General features: G+C 38.6%; 1 protein-coding gene across 5 annotated transcripts in view; it reads right to left on the bottom strand.

Annotated features, from left to right (window-relative positions):
* The window catches only part of MGAT5 (alpha-1,6-mannosylglycoprotein 6-beta-N-acetylglucosaminyltransferase), a 132352-nt gene that overhangs the window by 65496 nt on the left and 43806 nt on the right, over positions 1-23050 (bottom strand). For all 5 annotated transcript variants that reach the window (XM_054176983.1, XM_054176992.1, XM_054177001.1 and 2 more), the window contains 2 exons: positions 13602-13990; positions 9433-9600 (listed from right to left, as the gene is read on the bottom strand). In XM_054176983.1, the coding sequence (XP_054032958.1) occupies positions 9433-9600; positions 13602-13839 (406 nt within the window). In that variant the 5' untranslated portion in view covers positions 13840-13990. The remainder of the gene's footprint in view (positions 1-9432; positions 9601-13601; positions 13991-23050) is intronic.

The raw sequence follows: 23050 nt of genomic DNA, 5'->3' as shown, positions 1-23050 counted from the left end.
GGTTCAGGTCTTCATTGTCCCTTGCAATTAAACTCCATGTCCACAGATGTTGTTCGCTATAGTGAAGGCTGACAACACCCAAGAGAGAATTATGTGGTTAAGAGCACAATCCATGAAAGGGAATTGATTTTTTGTTTGCTCCCTAGTTACTCTTTGACAAAGCAGTAAAAATAAGGAACAGTGAATGCTACATTTGGTCCCTTTCCTATATTACACATCCTTCCAGTAATGCTTTTTGTAGCAGGCTAAAAAAAATCTGCTTCGAATTTTCTGCATTAGACAGGTAGAAATTGTAGAAACAATCCATTAAGACAGTAATCTAAATAACAATTATTAGGTACTCAGCCGTGATTGCTGTTTGATAGGTATTGTAACTGTCAAAGTTTTAAATACTGGTTAAAGCAAACGAAAAAAACTGCTGGAATTGCAAACTGTGACACCAGCAGAGCAACTCGGCTGCTAAGGTGCAACTCTTCATTCTTTAGGGAATGGGAATATCTTTAAGAATTTAACATGACACAAAAACTTGTACACTTTGGAACCCTGAGGCTGAAACACAGCGCAAAAAAAGCATATTAGCATACCTTTTGGTGGCATATAGCAAAGACAGTAAGTCAACTCAAAGTGTTTCCCATCAGCAGATTTCATAAAATTAGGAACCTCCTTAGCACTAAACAGACACAGTAATGATCAAGTCTATTCACTAATTTTCTCTCTGTTTGTTTCCTTTTTTTCCCTGTTTTTGATCATTAAATAAAATTCTTACTTTAATGCATTCTTGTTTCCACCTCAGTTCTGAAATCTGGTATCTACAGTGAGACACAACAGTGTATTACATACACTGGCTTACTTTGGGTAAGGTCTCCTTTCCCTTCTCCAACTGACTAACACAATCTTAATTTAATTTACTTTTTTGGTGTCTGGATAGCATGACTTATTTAAGAAGAGATTTTGCTGTGTGAGCTGAAAGCACTATCAATGTATTCAATGAAATGAGGTAAAGCTTTTGAGAATTTAAATGCAGAGCACAAAATGCTTTCTGGTAACATTTCAGAAAAAGCAAAGCACCGGTAAGATTTAAAGAAAATTAACTTTTCTACTGCTAGTCCATCCTCACACCAGCTGTGCTGCTGTGTTCCATTAATGCTACCAAAATCAATGCAGTGTTAGGAGAATTCGAGTAGTAGTCAAGTGGTTAATCAAAATGCAGCCCAGGGGACCACTAACAGCCCCCTTCAGCATTACTAATAGAGCTTAGTACTGCAGTGGAAAATATTCACGTGTGGTCTTCTGCACAGTCATTACACTGTGCTGCAACAGCAAGGCTTGAAAACACATCATTGTCCCCAGCTCCACCCCATTGCTTTTGTGGGAGGCAAATGGACAGCAAAATGGGAAAAACTGCTTGATACTATATAGAGTGTGGAAAAAGAATACAATGTGTAAGGCATAACAAATACAAGTCAAAGCAAAGCATCGCCATGGGAAAGCTGTACTCTTGGCTATTGGAAACAGTGCAGCCCACATTCTATTATATGCGGTACACACTGACATTCTGTGGGGACAACTGGTTTGGTTTTTAAGGTATGGACACTGTACTACTTTCTGCACAGAACATTGTACATGCTACATTAACTGAAGAAATTCCTACTGTAGTCCTTTTATGACAGAAGAACTTTGGAAATGCAAAATAATATGCAGCACCTTAGCTTTTTAAAATCTAGTTTAACTCTGCAAGCATGGACCATTGGGGCAAACTGTGGCTGCAGGCTGCTCAAACTAATGAGGCTGAGCGATGTGTAAAAGTTCATTGGAAAGAGCTGTGGAAACAGATCAGCTGATCACAAAGTTATCCAAGTCTTCCGCCCCACCTAAAAGGCTTCAATGTTTCATATCAGTCCCAAGTCCTCAGGAAGAAGGGCACAGAAACACCACTACGAAGGTCCTTCTCACCATAGTAACGTTTAAAAAATAGCCCGCTTGCAGCATTGCCAAAGCTGCCTTGTCAGGCTGCCTTGCTATGCACGAAGGACGCCAAATATCTGACAGGCATCCAAGACATCATGTTTAAATGACAAGTAAATACTCAAGTCTGCATCCTAATGAGTGACTTTAAAGATGTTAACTCTAAACTTGTTAAAAGAGAACTCAGCAGCCGATGCAGCAGAACAAGATAATGTCTAAGGCAGAAAAGCTATGGAAACTTTGAAGATACAGCAAAAATACTCTCCCTTACTAAACAGTGCTACATATAGTAACCTGGTACTTCACCATTCTTAGAGTTCTCCAAGTACCAGCTATGTACCAAAGGAGGTGTGGGGGATTTGATGTGAACCTCCACTTGCTCATTTTTATGGGATCAAAGACACACAAAATGTTCCAAAGCAACATTTTTCAAGGCAGAAGAACATTTCGTAAGCAACCAGCCTGGCACAGTGTTTGGTGCAATTATACTATCTGAGGTGTTACATGGTTGGTTATACTTATCAAAAATTTGGATTGTCACTGAACAATCACAGTACAGTGATGACAATGGCCTCAGAGCCTCTTGGCCCTTCCTTCAAAACAAATATTTATTTTAAAATGTTGGTTTGCAACATACATATTCAGAATTAATACCACTGTAATTTAGCAGTGTTTTAAAGCCTGAAGAATTGAAAGTTTCTCTTAGTTTGCTTAAATCAAGTTTTCCCCATAGCTGTCAGAACACAGGAAGAGTTCACAACTCAGAAAAAGAACAAACCTAAACCAAGCCAATCCCCAACACATAAACCCCACACCCCATGATTACCACAAAAATTCACACAAAGAGAGGAGAAGACCGATTCTTTGATCATGTCTGTGCAAGCAGATTGCCCTATCTGATGAAAGGGGCTTAAAGCAATACTATCCCACAAAAATCAAGGATTTCTTTCATAGAAAAGCACAACTGTTAAAAGTCAAGTTGCCTAAACCAAACTGATCTTGTGACTGTCACACAGAACCAAGGATTGAGCTACATCAGAAGCAGCCATTTAGAAAATCTCTGCTTGAAAGTGCCATGGTTTCACATTTCCCCATTTCCATCTAATCACCTCCAAGCCAGCACCTTTAAATTTACCTAGGGTGTTACTGGTGGCAGCAGCTCAAGGCTTCCTTTTCTAAAGCCTGATGAAAACTTTCTTCTGCTAGGCATCCAAGGTCTAGATGAATACTTCCCACAAACACAGAAAGAATGTCTATCAAGTATCTTAAAAGCTTTTCACATACAGCTTGGATAAATATAAACAGGATAGAGACACAGAAAAGGAAAGGGGTCTCTATTGCTTTTGAAACTAATCAGCTGAAACTTTCTCAGCATCTCTACTAACAAGTCACTCTTTCATAAATTAAACGGAGGTTCTGAAAAAGCAGCTGAAAATTAACAGTATCAAAACAACCAGATTGTTTGATGGTTTTGAGGAGGGAAGAAGAAAAACGAAAGCATGCTCTACTGTATACATGCATCGAAAGAGGAAAAATAAGTAACACCTAACCTCCCACACAGGCTACCCAAGGCGCTCCATGGCTTTGCTTTTTAACTTAAACTGTGCAGGCTCACCCCCTGCCAGAAGTCACATCCTCAACTTTTTTGGGATCAGGATTAAAGATATTTCTGATACTAAGAGCTCAAGCTCTTTCACATAACTCAGAAGAGAAAAGCTGTTTTGCTCTTGGGTTTCCTTCAATGATCAGAGGAAGAAACCAAATGTAGCACCATGTTACAAACACTAAACCTAAACCCACTAAGGATACGAATACACAGTGCAGGCTACATATAAATTAACAGTATCGGTTGTCTGAGAGTCTGAAGAGAGCAATTTCTGGTCTCTAAATAGGAACTAAAAAATGAATCTATTAATATTAATCTTAGTTCACCTACTTCAGAGACAACTGAATTACGATCCTTGATAAAATCCTCAAAATCTTCTCCTACCAACTGTTATCACCTTCTTATTACAAACAAGCATAATTCAGATGGATTTTCTTCAAATCCTTTTATATGCCCAAAACTCCACACATCACTGCAGGGTGATAGGTTTCATTGCAGATTTCACCACTGCTGCCTTAGTTTTACACCATGTTTGACAGTCAGAGGTGGAACAACCTCTAAACACTGAGTCACAGTCTTCAGATGTTTGCACGTCTGCCTAAAGTACAATTATAAATCTTGGTCAAAGAATATGTTTTACTTATGCTAGGTAATCTCCAAATACCAGTATATCTCATGATTCAGTATGGTAATAAGGAGTCTACTCTGCAGAAAGAACAAGTCGTGGGTTCTGTACCAAATAATGTCTATCTCATAAATTGCATGTTCAAACTCCTACCTAGGCTAAGCTAAAACTAATGTACATATGAACTGAAGCAAACAACTATAAATACTAATTTAAGAAAGTATTCCTTTTATGCTATTATTCTTGATGTCTACACAGAAAAGGTGGAGAAGAGTGGAATTTTTTTGTCCCATTGTCAGTGTCCTTAATCTCACAGAAAATACTACTGCGATCTATGCATCTGAGTCATGGTCAGCTGTGTTTACTAACGTCAGATGAAAGCCTAGCCTGGACTGATTTCAGTAACTTGACCCTGGAATTAAATCAGCATTTCTGCATTATCACAATCCTCTCTATCTGTGGCATATGGATGCTCTTCTCAGGACTGCTTTCTGAATAGAGCAAGGCCCCTAATAAAAGAAAATTCCACTTGCACAGAGGCTTTGCAAGGAGAAATGTTGACACCACCATCACCACGATGTGCTTTAAAGTGCATAGTTTCATATTTCCCCATTTCCATCCAGTGGCCTCCAAAACAACATCTTTAAATTTATCTGTGATGTTATTTGTGGAAGCAGCTCAAAGCTTCCTGTGACCAACATCAAGCTGTGCAGTGCAGTCAACACACCGGAGAGAAGGGACACCATCCAGAGGGACCTTGACAGGATTGAAACACGGGTCAATAGCAACCTCATGAAATTCAACAGAGCCAAGAGCAAGGCTCTGCACCTGGACTGGGGCAATCCCAAGCACAAATACAGGCTGGGCAGAAAATGGATAGAGAGCAGTGTTGAGGAGATGGACATGAGGGTGCTGGTTGATAAGCTCAACATGAGCCAGTGATGTGCACTTGTAGCCTAGAAAGCCAGCCATATCCAGGGCTGCACCAGAGGAAGCATGGCCAACAGGTTGAGGAAGGCAATTCTTCCCCTCTACTCCACTCCACTCTCCCCACCTGGAGACTGCATCCAGCTCTGGGAACCCCACCACAAGAAAGATATGCAACTGTTAGAGCAGGTCTAGAGGAGCACCACACGATGATCAGAGGGTTGGAACATCCCTCCTATGAGGGCAGGCCGAGAGTTGGGATTGTTCAGCCTGGAGGAGGCTCTGGGGAGACCTTAGAGCAGCCTTTCAGCATATGAAGGGGCTATGGGATAGTTGTGGAGGGACTTTTTACAAAGCCATGTAGAGATAGGACAAGGGGTAAAGGCTTCAAATTGGAAGAAGGCAGGATTTAGATCATAAATAAATTCTTCACCATGAGGATGGTGAGGCACTGTAGCAACTTGCCTAGAGAAGCTGTGGAGGTTCTAACTCTGGAAGTGTTCAAAGACAGGCTGGATGGGTCAATCTGGTCCCTGCCCATTTTCGGGGATTAGAACCATATGGTCTTGAAGTTCCCTTCCAAACCAAACCATTCCATGATCTCTGTTCTTTGTAGTTAGCAGCTAAATGAATACTACTTTTACCATGAATGTGTTACTAATACTTAAAATATACAATAAAGAAAAAGCTCAGCCTGCCACAATAGTCAGTTTTATAATGGAAGAAAAATATTTTGTTTTGCTCTTGAGGTTGTACCCAGTGATAACCAGCAGTGAGGGCAAATATTTATTAGTATAATCATCTTCCTGTCATTTGCTTATGTCTTATTTTATCACTTGTGCCTACTGAGGCAATATACAACACAGTAAACTTTACACCAGGTCAATAGACACTAAATAAAGATTTTAGGATGATGAGTGACTCTGCTTTTTCTACAAAGGTTTACAAGCAGTGTCAATAGATGCTAAGGTGCACCTTAAGCCTGCAGGAAGCTTCATTTACTTCAGAAAGGTTTTTTTGTAAGTAAAGGGATATAGTTTCATAGTTCATAGTTTCAGTCAGGGTTGGAAGGGACCACAAGGATCATCTAGTACCAACCTCCCTGCCATGGGCAGGGACACCCCACACTAGATCAGGCTGGCCAGAGCCTCATCCAGCCTGGGCTTAAACACCTCCAGGGATGGGGCCTCAACCACCTCCCTGGACAACCCATTCCAGGGCTTCACCACTCTCCTGGTGAAGAACTTCCTCCTCACATCCAGCCTGAATCTCCCCACCCCCAGCTTCATTCCATTCCCCCTAGACCTATCACTACCTGATATCCTGAGCAGTCCCTCCCAGCCTTCTTGTAGGCCCCCTTCAGATACCGGAAGGCCACAATTAGGTCACCTCGGAGCCTTCTCTTCTCCAGACTGAACAGCCCCAACTCCTTCAGTCTGTCCTAATAGGACAGGTGCTCCAGCCCTCTGATCATCCCTGTGGCCCTTCTCTGGACATGTCCCAGCACCTCCATATCCCTGTTGTAATAGGGGCTCCAGAACTGGAGGCAATACTCCAGGTGGGGTCTCACCAGAGCTGAGTAGAGGGGGGAGAATCACCTCCCTTGACTTTATACAGATCACAGAACCAGGCCATGGTGTGCTGTGACAGCTCAATCCACATATAAAACATGCATTAAGTAGTTCCACTGGTAGCAGGACTTTTCTGGGAAACTCTTGCACTGATGAAAGAGGCTATGGAATGCTTAATTTAATACAAGCTGTAAGCAGCAACTCTGAGGAAAAAAAAACCAAAAAGATCTGCAAAAAAAAACAAACCTCAAGAAGTCTTAAAAAAAATTATTAAAAATATTAAACATGATGTTAGGATGCTCCATAAATACTACAGCTGTCCAGACAGAGTGAAATTGCTAGCATTAGCTAACATGAATTTGTCTGAAGTCAGCATAAAATACTAGAGCTGATAAAGAGAAAAAAGACAATCTAACACGTTTGCCTTGCGCGATAAATTGATAGTGTAACACTTGAATAAAGTATTATAAAGCAAACAACAGTAGCATCATGTGTATTCTTATACATGCATGTTTCAGCTCCAGTAAAATGACAAACTACTGGGCAATAAAATGCCTTGTCTACAACAATTTTTGAATTATCTTAACTGCTCTAGCACAATAAAAAAGGATGCTGTTGAAATATTACAGACAAAACCAACACTGAGCCTGGCATCATAATCACAATGTTTACTCACCTGGATTATTTTCTGAACAATTCCTTCCTAACAGAGAAGATATTTATCTTGTGATGTTACTGGAATCATATGATTTTTGTTAGGAAACTGCTATGAAGACAGAAGCAGAAGCAAGTTTCTCATTTCCATTTGGTTGCCTCTGATCAGATGAATTTCTACTGATTGCTTCAAATGGATGAATAGTAGGCACTTCCACACTAGGATTACCTTCAAGCTGTATTCTACCCATTGGAACCATCCAGCCTGAAGATACCCAAACAGTACTATTATCCAAACAGGCACATAACAATAATCAAACCTTAAGAAACTGTTGTTGCTGTTCAACATAGTTGATTTGGCTATTTCAAACTTAGTGTACCAAGAGTCAAAGGTAAAAAAATGAAGCTCTAATAAGACAAATAAGTTCTCTGCCACACAGCACACCTCAGGCAGCAAAAAGCTACGTAAACATCACAAACTGCAAACTACCAAGCTCCTTAAATGTTGCTCCCAAATACTAATACTGTAATCCAGCCAACTCCAAGAATAATAAAGAGAATTCAATTCACCCTAGGAAGTGATGAGAGCTGTTTCCTAGTCAGGTAAGAACAATGATCCTCTGCCCGTAAATGCATAAACAACCTGAGCGTGCTTCTTGCAATTATCAACAAATCTTTTGAAATAACAGCATCATGTCTCCCATTTGTCCAGCTACAACAAGAAAATACACAAGGATGTTTTTCTTTCTATATACAGCCCAGAAAATAAAACAACACTATGCTTAGCTTACTTTCCATTTAAGTAGAAGATCTTTCAGTTAAGGTCTTCTGTTGCACTCCTCCTCCTAGCAACATGGCTCACCCTATCTGTACTCTGTAAGTGCTATACCTCTTCAGTCACGTCTTTCTAATCTGCCTTCAGTCTATCCAAGACAACAGACACAGGGAGGGGGAAAAAGATACCATAAGACAAGCAGTAGCAAACCACACATGCAAAGGGCTGTTGTAAATGTCTATAAGCATATTTTACTATGTGGCAAGCGAAACACAAATGTTTGTCTCACCAAGAGATAATACGCCTTTAATGTCCTGGTACAGACTAATGTGGTTAGGACAGAGCAGCTAACACAGAAGCTGTGCTGCTACACTATACTCAGGTAACCACTTGCACATACTCTCCCAGACTTCCTTTCAGTGGTATCACTTTACCAAAGGTAGCATCTACTTCTGTTTTGATAAATTTAAGAGGGTAACACCCTTTCAACAGAAGTGTTTATTTTTACAGAAAACTCAAGCAAAGGCAACACTTGAGAGCACAAAGCTATCAACCTATTTACCAAGTTGCCCAAACTCCAACTTTGCTCTCGTTTTGGAATTGCAAAGAATTAGCAGGGTGGACTTAGACCTTCCTGTGGGTCAAGACAGCCAGTATCTGTTTTGACTTAGTAGATAGCAAAATAAGGGTAATGGATGAGGCAGCATAAACAAGATTTAGTCAGTGTGCCAGCTGCATTCACAGCTAGGAACGCTAAAGGGACTGAGATGTGCAGGTGAAGAAGTAAGCAAGGTAGTCTACCACCACAGTATGATTCAAATGCTTGGAGAAGTTGCAAGGGTAGTGAATACATCATTCACCATTAATGACTTAAATGACATTTTAAAACATCCTTTTTTTTTAAGTTGAAGGTAACAAGTTGTTCATCTCTGTGTGTCAAACCATATAAACTATTCTGTAGAGCAGGGAAAGACATTTTTAAATTATAACCAGTAGTATCATAAGAAATTCTTTTGTTCAGTCAATAACCAAGAAAGTGCATGTGGCAGAAATGCAGAGCAGATTCATACTAACCCAAACAATCAGGCTTAGAGAGAAAACTTCTGCCCAGTTTCAAGGTTCTAAAGTGCAATCACGTAAAGTATGAAACCTCTATTACAAACCACAGGACTTAAGATTGCCATTGATACATGCTAGAATTTGAATTTTGTGTTCTATGACATTCCAAGTATCTTACACTGAAAAATAACATTATGGCCAAGAAAGCAAAATAAAGTCAACAAACATTTTAAAGAGCCATCACACTCACCTGCTACATTAAGCTTTTCAACTGCTCCTAAACTGGGAGCAGGAGTGGTAGTATTGTTGGTAGAGTTTGCTCCTGTTCCATTAAGTACAAGATTTTCCACCTTGGACTCTAGCTTCCCAATACGTTGCAAGATATTATCCAACAAGACTGCAAGTGTCTTCTTCAAATCTACAAATGAAAATGAGAAGTTAAATTGCGTGATGTTGCAATGCACACTGTCAGACAGAACCAAAAAACAGACAGAAGAATAAAGCTGGAATATCTATAGACACTATATACAGACACTTCCTCCGTGCAAATCTTTGTTATTAGCAGCTCTATGCACTAAAGTTCCCTGCTTTGTTCAGCCTCAGATATAAGTTTCCCTGGATGTGGGACTTGTCTGTGTTTTTATAAAGCACACTGCAAGTCAAATATCCTATGGTAAGGGTGAGTGTATGCCTTCATATGTACACACACAGGAACAAAGAAATGAATACTTTGTAATAGCTCAAGTAACAAGAAGCTGCTGGAACAGTACTGAAATCTAAACCTAAATCCATATTCAAGCACTATCAGAGGAGCATTTTATTAGATGCTCAGTCAGTTGGAAACAAAAATCCCCTTCCCAAAAGGGACAGCTTTGAGCCAGGAAAAAAACTTGTTCCTGTTTTTCCTTCACCACAACCAGATTCTGCACTGGCAAAGTAAGTTCAATATTAAGTTCAATCTTTCTGTCATATACATAAAACCCCAAAGACCATCTTCTTTTCTTCACTCTATTGGTGATTTTCTCTACCTATCTATTTGGTCAGCACTTCCTTTACACAAAAAGCAATAAACAACAGCAGGAATTTGCATATCAAATGACAACCCAGGAGTTCTCGATACTTTTTATTTCCCTTTTCTTTTGTTCAGATTTCTTGAAGAAACACAGGCAGTTGGGCCAGCTAAAAGAGCTGTGAGCATGAGGGGAAGAAAACAGACCACAATCAGACTAACCTCTATAATTATAGTGGCAACAAGCCAAAGAAGATGAAATGAGTATTGTTCTTTGTTCATTTACTCTTGTCTGAGGATTAAAGAATTCAGTATGATGAATTTACATTGTTTTCCCATTTAATTACATAAAATAATTACATGTGTGTACAGATGCTTTCTGCTTTCCACAGCTTTAGAATAACTTTCTTATCTCTAATGGAAAATTTTTCCATACATCTGAAGAGATTCCTTTGCCCCTACACGAGCTGTATTTTTGCCACACTTATTTTGTGCTCCCTTTATAATTTTAATCCATGACCAACCCAACTCTTGTGCAAATAAGAAAGTAAATAACAAAAGGCTATTACTTTGTGAAAGTTTTTTTTTTTTCTTTCAAAATAAAATGAGAGTTGTATTTATTCCATGATGCTATAAAGTAGATGTTTTTCTTTGTAACTGTGGGCCTTTAAAGGCCCAAAAATTGAATCTTAAGCACTAATGATCTGGACTATTTTAAAGAGAGTCCCAGAAGCCACTAGTGTAGTGTGTAGAAGAAAAGAAAGGAATGGAGCAGACATTTAACATGAACAAAATCATGATATAGGAAGTGGAAAAAAAGCTACGAAAAAAAAGGTAGTAAAAAAATCAAACCAAAGAAAAAAAACCCAGGGTGCAACGAGGAAGATAAATAGTTTACACATAGGCATACACACAGATCATAATGGCAAAATATTGTTATTTTTAATACTGATACAAAAAAAATTATATGATAGACTGCTTATCAGAACAAAATAAATAATTTTTTTTTAAAACCCAGAAAATTAAGAAAAAAACACAACAAAAATTCCAAACCAGAAACCAACCAAACAACAAACCAAAGACTGGAGGCTAGTTTGAGAAGGGGAGGGCAGAAACAGAAATGCAATAATTTCTATCAAACAGCTGTTTGCTACTACAAAAATCTAATACTCTGTGTATATTTGGACAACTTTTAAAGGGAAAGTATCTTATACCCCTAACCTGACAGCTGAATATACATTAGAAAGAAAAAGTGAGAAAGTTATCAAGCTGTGCAATCACACCTAAGGAATGACTGAAAACCTTCCGCGTCAATGAAAGCAGCCAACTCACACAAACTTTAAACTTACTCTTGAACATGGAAATCATGACTGTGCTCACTAAGAGCAATCAGAGGATAAGATTAAAAGAAAGAGGAAGGGTAAACAGCAAGAGCATTCATTTTTATAATTAGTGAACCAACTTCTACCAATTTTCATTAACATTATTCATTAACGTGTTTATTCCTGAACAGTTAACCTCATCATTTGCTAACAACACATCATTGGGTATGCTAAATAGGACAAACTAACGTATAAATTAATTATCTAACTCAGCTGCATAAAGTATTGTTTAATATGGTGTTTAACATGCTCATTCACAATAGCACTTTTCCCGCTAATTCTTTTAACTAAATACATTACCATTGTTTTGCATCCTTCTAAACTCTTTAACCAAAAACATCTGTCCGAACTTGTCTTTACATTTCAAATTATTCCTAGCCGTTAAACTTGAAATTTCTGCACAAAACTTAGCTTTACCTTCAGAGAAGCGTTACAAAGTTATTTCAGCCACTTTCAAATACAGTGTAACTTCTCCTAGAGAACCTGACCACTGTTTGGCAGCAAATCAACTTACCCCTCAGAGACATTTGGAATGGGAAATGAATGCCAGAGGCAACAAGCTGCAGGGGGAACTTAGCTCAAGGAGATCGTGTACTTTTACACCTAGCTAGGGCACATATTAACACAGTTATCCTTCAGTTTCTCAAGGCGTATTGTTTGGGTTTGCTGCTGTTGTGCTTTTTTTTCTTCTTCTTCAGTTCACCTACCTTCAAGCACCCTCACAAGAAAATGGGACATTGATGATGGCTGCAGAGCAGATAGGGCTTTGTTTCAAGCCTACACACACAATTCTCTAGAGACCTCTAACTGCTCGGAGGTCTTTAATATAAATAGTGATCTAATACCGCTCTATTTAGCTTGTGTTGGTTTCCAAGACTGCCGTTCAACATGCAGTCACAATTGGTAGAATAAGGATGGCTTGTTATTTTTAAAACAAAGCAATAAAACTGCTAGCTATGTTTCAGATGATAATCTCAGGCTTACAGGCAAGCACCTTCTGTACACAAACTTGAAAATTCTTGTTTTAGAGGAGTAACAGAAACCAGACAAGGCGAGAATCTCTCAGTAGGATATTTTCATTACACACATTAAAATGTGAAGAGGATTAAGAGAGAACTAGAGGAAAAGATGCAGCTAATATCTGTTGATAAATCTATCTAGTCTTTAGTCTTTGCCTGAGCCTACAAGAAACACCTATCCAATTTCTTCAGAACTGAATATTAGGGCAACTATAAAAGGAAACAACTCTGGCTGACTAATTAGCCATTAATTTTCCAGATCGCCTGAAAGGACATAGATAAGTATGAAAGAAAGCAAGTTTGCAAAATGCTAAAGCAGCAAGGTGTATGATATGATCTCATGAACTGAAAAAGGGCCACACCTAACCTGCAATTGGATTGTATTTCTATAATGTTTTCAGGCAATATACTTCTTTTCTGCATGCTTTGTCTCACACATGCCACAAAGTTAACTATCAAAACGTACAAAATGAAAGACAGCATTAAAACTTACTGCTGAACAAAACACTGAAATTCACAAAAGGAGTTTTCTACCCTGAGAAAAAGGATATATTTAAGCTTAATTTAAGATTATGACAGATAAACAAACTTAAACATTAAGTAAACTGATTGAACAAAGAAGTGAAATGGGAAAGAAGAAGAAATAAACACAGCAGGTCTCCACTTTATCAGTAAGGGGAGTTCTACATCCACAGGACACACAAACTGAAAAGCCTCCCACGTTTCTCAGAAACAGCAATAAAAGATTTTTTAAAAGAAGTTCTAAGAAGTAACCAAAGATAGAAACTAGATATAGCTACTAGACAGATGCAATAAAAATTAGCAGACAAGTTCATTTCCAAGTGACTGGATGTGTACTATTTGTCCCACTTCATACTCGTGAGTGAAGACTCTTTTCTCCAACAGTGCAAAAATTCCACAGCATTGTCAGTTGAGCAGCATTATGAAGTAAAATGAAGTTAGAAAAAACCTTAATCAGATTATCACATGATCTAGAGCACACACTTACCGTATGCTGTCACTGTCCCAACATAAGGCCCATCAACCACATTTTTATTTTCTTCAGCTAATGCTTTGATGTATCTTTTGCTGAGATCCAAAATTTGCTCACGCAGAACCGAACTGCTTTCATGTTGTGTTTGTTGCTGAATAGTAAAATGCAGAAGCATCATTCCCCAAATGAAACCAAAAGTCACCAGAAAAAAGCCAAGTTTCTGAGAGGACAGCTTCCATGGAGAGAATGCCATGATTTCCAACAGCTTCACACAGCCACTACAAAGATTCCTAAAGCATGAAGTCAAACAGCAAGTCCATGGTTCAGGTATATAAATATCACAGAGCAGGACTCAGTCTTATTCCAACTCCTTAGTCAATGTATATCCGCATTTCACTTCCATCCTGTGCAAAAGGAAAGAAAAGAAGCACAGTTACTACAACAGATCACAAGTTTTTACTAGCTATAATAGGTCTTCACTCTAACTGGTACAAAACAGAAGCAGACAACATGCTTTCTTTGTAAATGTTTAATTTGTATGTATCAACATTGTACTGCATTAGCCAGAGCACAAAGAAGCTGAGAAAAGCACTGGAAAGAGAACAAAGAGGGAGTGATGCGCCTGAGCAGGTGTAGAACATCTCCCAGTATCTGGATCAAATTCAATGCTTGAAGCAGTTTCTAAGCTGAATTTCAAGGTAATGTTGCTTTTACATATTTTTGTGTGTCTGTGTGTGTACACAAAACTCTGTGATGTTGCCAGTGCAGCAATTTAAGACAATTCTCGACATAATTCAGTTCTCAGAAAACAAGTAATTTTAGCTGGCAGTGACACTGCTTGGAGTTCCTGGCAAGAGCTACGGCATATGGCTAGATAGGTGATCAGGAAATCAGACTCCCTCAGGGGTAAAGAGGGAAAAAGAAATCTACATTATTTAAACCAATACACTCTCCTGGCTTACACTGCAAGCAGTCAGAAAGCTGAAATAATCTCCTGTGTGGTCTCTGCCATTTCTATTTCTTACTTAAAAAACACAGTCCAATGAGTTTGCTCTTTACCACTAAATTCAAAACACATAATTATGAACGCTACATGTCTTTTGTACATAAAATTAATACTCTCAAGAGCTTTTCACACACTAAGGGAAAAGAATTCTAACAATGGCCTTCAAGACACTGTAGGACTGTCTTTTTATGGTAAACTCAAAGACAAAGCCTGGTATAAATAATCAAAAATTAAGATTAGGGTGAGAGGCAGGGTCCTTAGCATAAAATCCAGTAAGAAGAATGGTAATTAAAAGGTAATTAAGTGTAACACAGATTTGGTAAAATGTTATCCTTTTAACTTCATAATACTCCAAGACAGGATTAGAGAACATAACGTTCCCTCCCATTCTGCACTTATACAGATAATGCAGATGTTAGTCTGTTTTAATAGGGTAATTACGCAGAGGACTGCTAACAGTGCTCCCCTGTTTGTTAAAATTCCCTTTAGATCTTCTGCTTTCAGTTGAACCAGCAGTTCTGCAGAAGGGCAAAAATACCGTGGGACCACTTAGCTTCCAACATCTGTTGTGTGTGCATTTAGCATTATTGATTACTATCGATTGCAGAAGTGAATGTGCATTACATAACAAACTAAAAGCAGATGAGGCAGCAACTGTACAGTGCTAGAAGAACAATTTGTAGCCATCTTTTGCTTAAAGGAAGAATGATGCAGAAAAATGAATTGCAAGTACAGTGAAAAAGATTATAAAGCCCTCAAGTTGACTTTTTCTACATTAAAATATGTCAGTAAAGAAAATGAATAGTCTCAACAGAGAAAATGAAGGACTCTGTTTAATGCTGTTCTCCATAAACTTAACTTAATTTTCCACGAAATGCCAGATGGAAGTTTCATTTCTTTCATCTTATTTAACTACAGCCTTGGGACACTCTCAGGCCAATGAAAAAGTACAGTATTGTTATTTCATTAAAAAAATGAATGTTTTATTATTCTCCTGCATTTTCTGGTGTGATAAAATACCGAAATTTCCATTGTTTAAAAAAAAAAAAAACCACCAAACTTAACCACTTTAAAAAGAAATTTGAACTATTCAAGATTAATGTCCTCAGTGGCCTAATTTCAAGTAACACTTGACAATGTACTCTATAGCAGCATGATCTCTTTTTATAACAGTCAGTATTTCTTCGCCAATTATCACTTGTTTGTCAAGTGGAAGAAAGTAAATCTATCACCATGATGTTTTAACAGACAAGCGTAAAGATTTTTTTTATGACTAGCTGTTTAAGGAAAAAAAAAACACAGAACAAAATTAACAGTAAAGATGGCAATTAAAAATGCAAGTGTTTCACAGCCTTCTTTTCAAAGTTCTCGAGCAGAAACACGAATGAGTTCAAAAAACAGCGCACGTCTAACCTTTGAAAATAATCTGCTTGAATACAGGTGTTGACTTTTCTATTCTGTTTATCAAGAGAAACAAACAAACAAAAAAGAAGCCTTAAATCCACTCAAGAAGGAAGGTAGACAGGAAAGGCAGACAGGAAGGTAGACAGGAAATGTTAAGTTTTGCCATAGGAACAGATTAAATTTCCACTGACAACTGGAAAAATGGCCCCTACTACTTCAAGCACTAAAAAAAACCCCAACAACAACAAACCACCCAACCACAAAGACCCCCAAACCACCCCTGTTTTTACTGCCATTTAAGCTATTCTAGTGGATAGCAACTTGATGAATGCACAGCAACATGTACTTAACTAATTAACTTTACAGTACTGCTGGTGCCATGGAGATTTGAAAGTGCAGAGAAGATCCCACCACTCCTGGATGCAGACCCACAATCGCTTCAGTGTATGTTTAATCCTAGACTTGACAAGTGTCAAGAAGTGCCACACAACTATTCCACAGTCTATGATTACCACATACCTGTACTGAAACATTTGATAAGTGGACAGTGGTCCAAAGAAATAAAGGAATTATGTGGAGTGCATGAAGACAGAGCACAGGAACACCTCCGTGGCATTTCTGATATAGAGACAAGTAATAGTGGAAGTGAGCAGCTGATGCAATAAACCTACATTTGTCTATTGTAATCCCTCATGGACTTTGTGCCTGCTGCCAGCTATGTCTCTGCTCATAACAAGTAAGCAACTCCCAAAGTACAAGTTATAGGATATTTCCCTTATTCTCCATTTTTCTCTTGCAAGTGCCCTCAAAGGAGCTGATCTCGTTAACTCTTAATGTCTTTTCCTAGTCTGGGCTCCAAAATGCACAATGGGAGTCTTATCTACAGAAGATATGGAAACATGTATTTGTATATTTGTATGTGCCTGTAAAGAATGACAGATTTTTCTTACTAAGCTTTGGAAAGAGGTGGTCTCACTTTAAGACAACTCTTGAAATAATTCCAGCACCCCTCTGGAAACTGGATGTATCACAGTTGTGAAGTTGTTTGTGAAACCGTTAGGAAGATAATTCCTCCTGATTTACTGAGAGTAGCTACCGTATCAAAACCAAACTCCAAGTGTGAAAAGCAGGGTGAAAGTTGAAAAGATACACAACAAATGGCTCAGCTATGTTCTTCCTTAGATTCTACTTCAACTAGTCAAAATCTCACCATAACTGAACTGGTGGTTTGTGTTTTTTTAAACAGACCATTTACATCCTTTGTGATAAACATATCATAATTAAAAATAGAACTGCCTCTACCCTTCACATATTTCTATAGAAAAGGGCTAACCCTACACCCATTTACAAAGCCATAAGAATTTTAATAGTGTAAGTACTTTTGGTATTTAAAACAGTTTCATTAAAAGGACTTTTTTTTTTTCTTTTCTGTCCTACATTTAATAAAATCCTGCTCAGCTGGTCAAGTCACTAGTTACAGAGGACAGCATCATCATGCCTATGTAATGACAACAAAAAATCCTAATTAGAATCATGTCAGGAAAGTAACCCAATACTAACGTGACCTATACGTCAGGGATGCACGTCACACATTTCTCAGCATGTTAAGCCCTTACTTTTTTAATAGAGTACAGACAGTTCATCTTCATGTGAACAGATTTCGGTGACACATATCCATGTATTCCTCTTTATTTTTTATAGAGAAGAATTAATTATCTACAAGACATTAAGTGAAGTCTCTTTATAAGGATGTACATGTATAAAGCTTGAAGCTCTCTGCCCACTCTGTATGTATACAAAAAACGGTACTAAGGGTCAGCTTGGAACAGCACTGTTCTCAGGACAGTCAGGATTCAACTGCTCATCAGTTCACCACACTGTTCATCTCAGGTGTCACAGTTATAAAATCTTATCTAGGTTGTTATGAACTCAGAAGAAAACTAATATACCATGACTAGTAAACAATGTATATGCATTTTTGTATGAAGTGGCTCAGAAAAAATAGTATAGCCACTGCTAAGAACAGGCCTCAGAATTTAGCAACTGTTTTTCTATACCAAATGTGCAAAGCCCAGTTTCTGGCCTCTTATGCTTCTGAAACTATTAGAACTTCTTGTGTGTACAGCTTGATACTGTCCTGGAAGAGGCAGCTAAACCTGTTTGAGCCACTGCCCTTTCTCCTTCCTCCCTGTTTTGCAGGGCCCAGGTTTGAGGTTGAGGAGCCAGTAGGCAGGTGCCATTAAGGCTGCCTGGAGAGGGTGGAAGCTGGACCCCGAGCCTCATGTTTCAGAGAGGCAACTACATGTGTCAGAGGCTATGAGAGAAGGCATGTGCAGTTTTGCCCACCATACAACATTTTGAACTGATTAGTGGGATTTGAACAGCTAATGTGCCATTGGGCTGTCTTCAGGGCAGTTAGCTTTGGTCCTAGCAGCATAGTGCCTAGATCTTCACCACAGCAGGGTGTCTCACTCTCTCACTTCCTCTTGTTTTGGATACTGCCCTTTTGGACTATAAGTATGAATTCATAGCATCACTTTGTCACGCAAAGGTTTTGATAGTTAACAGCTTAGCGGTTTGTGAGTAACTTAGGCTAATTTACCAGGTTATTTCTAAGGTTTATAGCTTGTTTACCTGTTGGTTAGCTCTGTCGTGAACAAAGGCCTTGAAAACCCAGGTAGAAATTGAAAGCAGAGGCCCCAGAACTGTAAGCAACTGAAGAATGGTCAGTTATTTGTTACTGCTGAAGTGCAACCTTGAGATTTGAAAAAAAACCCTGCTTTTCTTTTGATAGCAGTTAGAGCTGAAAAAGAAGAACTGCTAATTTAAAAAGAAAAGGCACCTCAAATATCCTGCCATCAAGGACCACAGCTACCAGTGCTGAAGACACCAGCTCTGTGGTACTGTGCGCTCACCATTAATTTATAATGAGATTGTAACAAACTAATTGCTCTGAACATGCAGTGGTAATGACTAGGAACTAGAAATAACTAGCCATTAGCAACATGCTAATTGTTACTAAGTATCTACCTAGTGAAATTTTGTTGTAAAGTTTAAAGCTGATTTAAAACTGTTTTATCAGCCTTCTAAATGTGTATTCAACTGCAACATCACACCACTGTGCCTGACCCCACACAATGGGTTATTATGTCCCAACCAGCTCAAAGAGGTGCTCTTAAAAATCCACACATCAGGATCCTAATGCAAATACTGATCAATTTTCCCAATTGTTTTCTCAAGAGGGCAAGCTGCACTTCTGTTTGCAACTGTTTGATTCTGTAGAACAACTTGTTACAGAACAACTGAGGACAACCATAAACATATGAATTTCCTCTATTCTTATGAAGGGTGTGTTAACCTAAAAGCTAACGACAATTCAAGTATCAATCCTATGAGCTGACAACACACCAGACCTACAGCCAGAAAACAGCAGTGAGTGAAAACACCTGCTATATCCCAGCACTTCTCTGCTAAAGGATTCCAGGAGTCATGCTTCCTACAGAAGCTGATGTAATGGATCTTAAAATGGATAGACAATCCTCTAAAATCTCCTTTCTAGGAGTCATGAGTCCAAATTAGGGCTGCTAGGTTTTCATAGTTTAAGCCAGACACACATCAACATCCACATAAACTAGAATTCCTGGCTGATGTTAACCACTGTCTCCTACTGCAGCTGCATTGCCTAAACAGATGTGCACTATAACCCAACTGAACAAATTAATGGATTTCCTGGTACCGAAGTTCTTTTTTTCCTGTGGGAATATCTCAGCAGATGTCCCACCCCAGTTGGCCAATCTGTGTTCCGTAAATGGAGCAATCCGTACTGAAGACGCCCCACTGCACCCTGCTCCCCCACCCCCAATGTGCTTATTGCAAAATGTTGGCTTTCTTTGGTCCATTTGGAGGATGAGTCTACCTTTCCTTCCTGCAAAAAACAGCACTGAGAATGGGATAAGCCACAGCTTAATACTTAATAGAGTCAAGTGAAATCAAAGAACAGTCATGTACTGTGTTCGTAGAGGACAAGAAAGGATAAATTAGATCAGAGAAGCACCTTGATTTCTGATAAGAATACTTGCATTTCAATACAATCTGTGCTCATACCATGTCAAGTATCTTTATACCACTTACATTTTGACTCTGGTACTGACATGGCAATTAAATAACCTGTGAACTTAGGAAATACATTCTACTATAAATCATCTAACACACCTAAACAAAACCCCAGGCTCCAGTGGTTACCCTGAGAGATCAGAAGCAGTATAGCTGCCATTTAGTCACTGACCACATAAAATGCATAAAGGGGAGGGCAGACAGTAGGACAGCCAAAGGCTGACTCTGTACCTGCTGAGGGTGAGAAGGGCTGTACCTTGTTCTCCTTGCCTGTCTGGGTCACAGCAAGAAATGAAGAAAACCACAGCCTTTCAACCCTACCAGAACTTACATAAGCTGCTACTTTTTCTTTCTACAGATAAATTCAGCAACATAACATTTTACAAGATTACAGAAGAGACTGAATCTCACACTTTAACCCAAAACACCAACCTGCTGGTTACTTGGAAGCATATGATCAAATCAGAGTTCATTTATAACTAAGACTGGAAGACTCCATTTCAACAGTTCAAGTAATAATTTTTAAAGTAACTCATTTTTGTTAAGATAAACTTCCAACATTCAGCAGAGAACAGTCCTACAAAATACAAGATACATGACAGCATGTTCTTGAAGAAGCAGGAACATGTGAGCAAAGCTGATAATATTAATGCACATTTGCAAATCCAAGGTCTCAGTAAGGCTTCCAACTGGTTGAAGGTGAACACATACCCTACTTACCTCACAGGCAGTCTCCATTCTCAGCACCTCAGTGAGAAGAGGCAGCTGAAAAATCATGCAACTATTCCAGACTCATATGGTAACAGATGTTTAAGTACAGTTTTGCTACCTGTACATTTTGTAAGTGCCTTAATATATAAAATAGATGCAAAAATCCATTTCCTTAGAATTATAGAGTCTTAGTTTTACTCTTCTGCTGCTGCTCAAGTTTATTTTAAGCTGCATTTCTGCCAACCCATTCTTTTCTTCTAGCTGACAGATGTCACTACGTCTTCTCTCTCACCACCCATCTACAGTTGAAATGGCACCATGTACTGTGCCTGACGTGGCAATTTGGGACACAGTCTCATGAAGTGAGAAAAGCAGAACAACACTGGGTCACAACAGTAGAAGCAGGACAGATGGACTGAGGGAGAGTAAGAGTATAAATACTCTGGGTTTGGGGTTTTTTTAGGTTAGGTAGACATGTTTGCTTTCGAGCGTATACATGTAGTAGTAATTGGCAGGAGGTGATGGGATGGTAGTTGAAGAGAAAAGCACAAAACTATGTAAATTTTCTTCTTCAGCAAGCAGTTTGCCTTCACTTTCAAAAATAAATGTCTCCACTTACAAACAGTTTGGGTGCAAGCCCCATCTTCATTTCACATGTGGGTTTGTGATTCCACAGAGTATTCCAAAGTGTTTCTAGTTTTCTACCTAGCCTGTCTTTTTCTGCAGTTCAGTCTTACAGAAATTAAACCATCATACGTTTTTCCTTTCATGTTATTTCTTACCCTGATATTTCAAGGAGGAAAGCTTACACAGAAAAAGGAAAATAGGATTAGAGGAAAATCTATAGGAAAAAAAATTCCTCACAAGTTGAAATCTTTATGGTTCAAATACTGGTTATCAATAAAAAAAACCACTCCAAGCAATGCATTTAAGGCCATAATCACAAATTAACCTGATGTTCTTTTAATGAAGTGCATAGAGATCAATAAACTAAATCAATTTTAGGGCTAGGAATAGGACTTCCCTAACCTTCAGAAAATGAGGAACATTCCTGACCTTGAACAAAGAAAATTCATGTACATTTTCACATCCACTTTCAGGCAAATAACTGGGTATGTTAACAACTGTCGTCTTCTTGCTGCACCAAAACAAGATGCCCAAACCAGCATTTCCTCACTAAAAAAAGAGAACATTTTCGGATGTCAGCATGTTGATTAAGGTGTTAGGAGATTGGGGATTTTTTAATTGTTGCTTTTCAAGAAGTAACTTACAAAGTCCGAGAACACCAGTCATCACCTACAGCATCCCCAAAACCAGTGAAACAAGTATGTGTGGGTCACGCTTTCATGCCTCTAAGACTCCCATGTAAATGAACAAACAAATCTCCAAGTTATTTCATTAAAATTAATTAATTTTTAAAATAGGACTCATGACCAGTAAGTTTGATCATATTTCTAGTGTGAATACAAGCATACAGCTTTTTCTCTCCCTTTTCTCACAACTACCCTCAGTCAAGGGTATACAGTATGATATCCTCTTGTACCATTCTCTATTTTATATTTGACATTTGTCCTGTGGAAGGCATAAATAGGGTACCTGCACAGAAGCATAACCTTATACATTTCAGATCACCTGGAAGTTTTCCAAAAGCATGAGCAAAACATCCTTGGTTCTTACACAGCAATCCCATGTGTGCAGCTTGGCTTCTGGTAATTCTCTCCCATTTCTTTAGGACACTAGCTGTGGTAGCAAGAGTTACAAGCATACTTTCAGCTTATAATCAAAGCAATAAAACCACTTAGCGCTCCAAGAAATAAGTTTATTATACAGAAATTGAATCCATTAGCTCATGTATTGCATCAAGCAGATACTTCAGGCTCTAGTCTTACCCACTGCTATTAACCACAAGTCAGCCTGTTACATCATAGCTTGCAGTCTGTCCAAGAGAAAAAAAAACAAGTAACTCTCAACAGCATCTCTGTCCAACTCTTAGAGGAAAGTCAAAAAGTTCTTTGTATTCAGCAAAAACGCTCTCATCGTTGTGGATGCCCAGCTATCATCCCTTGTCAACTTGATGGTCAACACACTAAAAGTACTCTTTGGCAATTGCACTGGACCCTAGACAGACAACTGAAAATAAAGGACAAGATTTAAGGGAAGATCTAAATGTGTTCATGTACAAAATACTCACTACAACTTACGGAAAAAGTGTTTCAAAAACAGAAGACAA

Source organism: Dryobates pubescens, chromosome 2, assembly GCF_014839835.1.
Source record: "Dryobates pubescens isolate bDryPub1 chromosome 2, bDryPub1.pri, whole genome shotgun sequence".
In the NCBI taxonomy this organism is placed as follows: domain Eukaryota; kingdom Metazoa; phylum Chordata; class Aves; order Piciformes; family Picidae; genus Dryobates; species Dryobates pubescens.
This window is presented reverse-complemented; position numbering and strand designations above follow the sequence as displayed.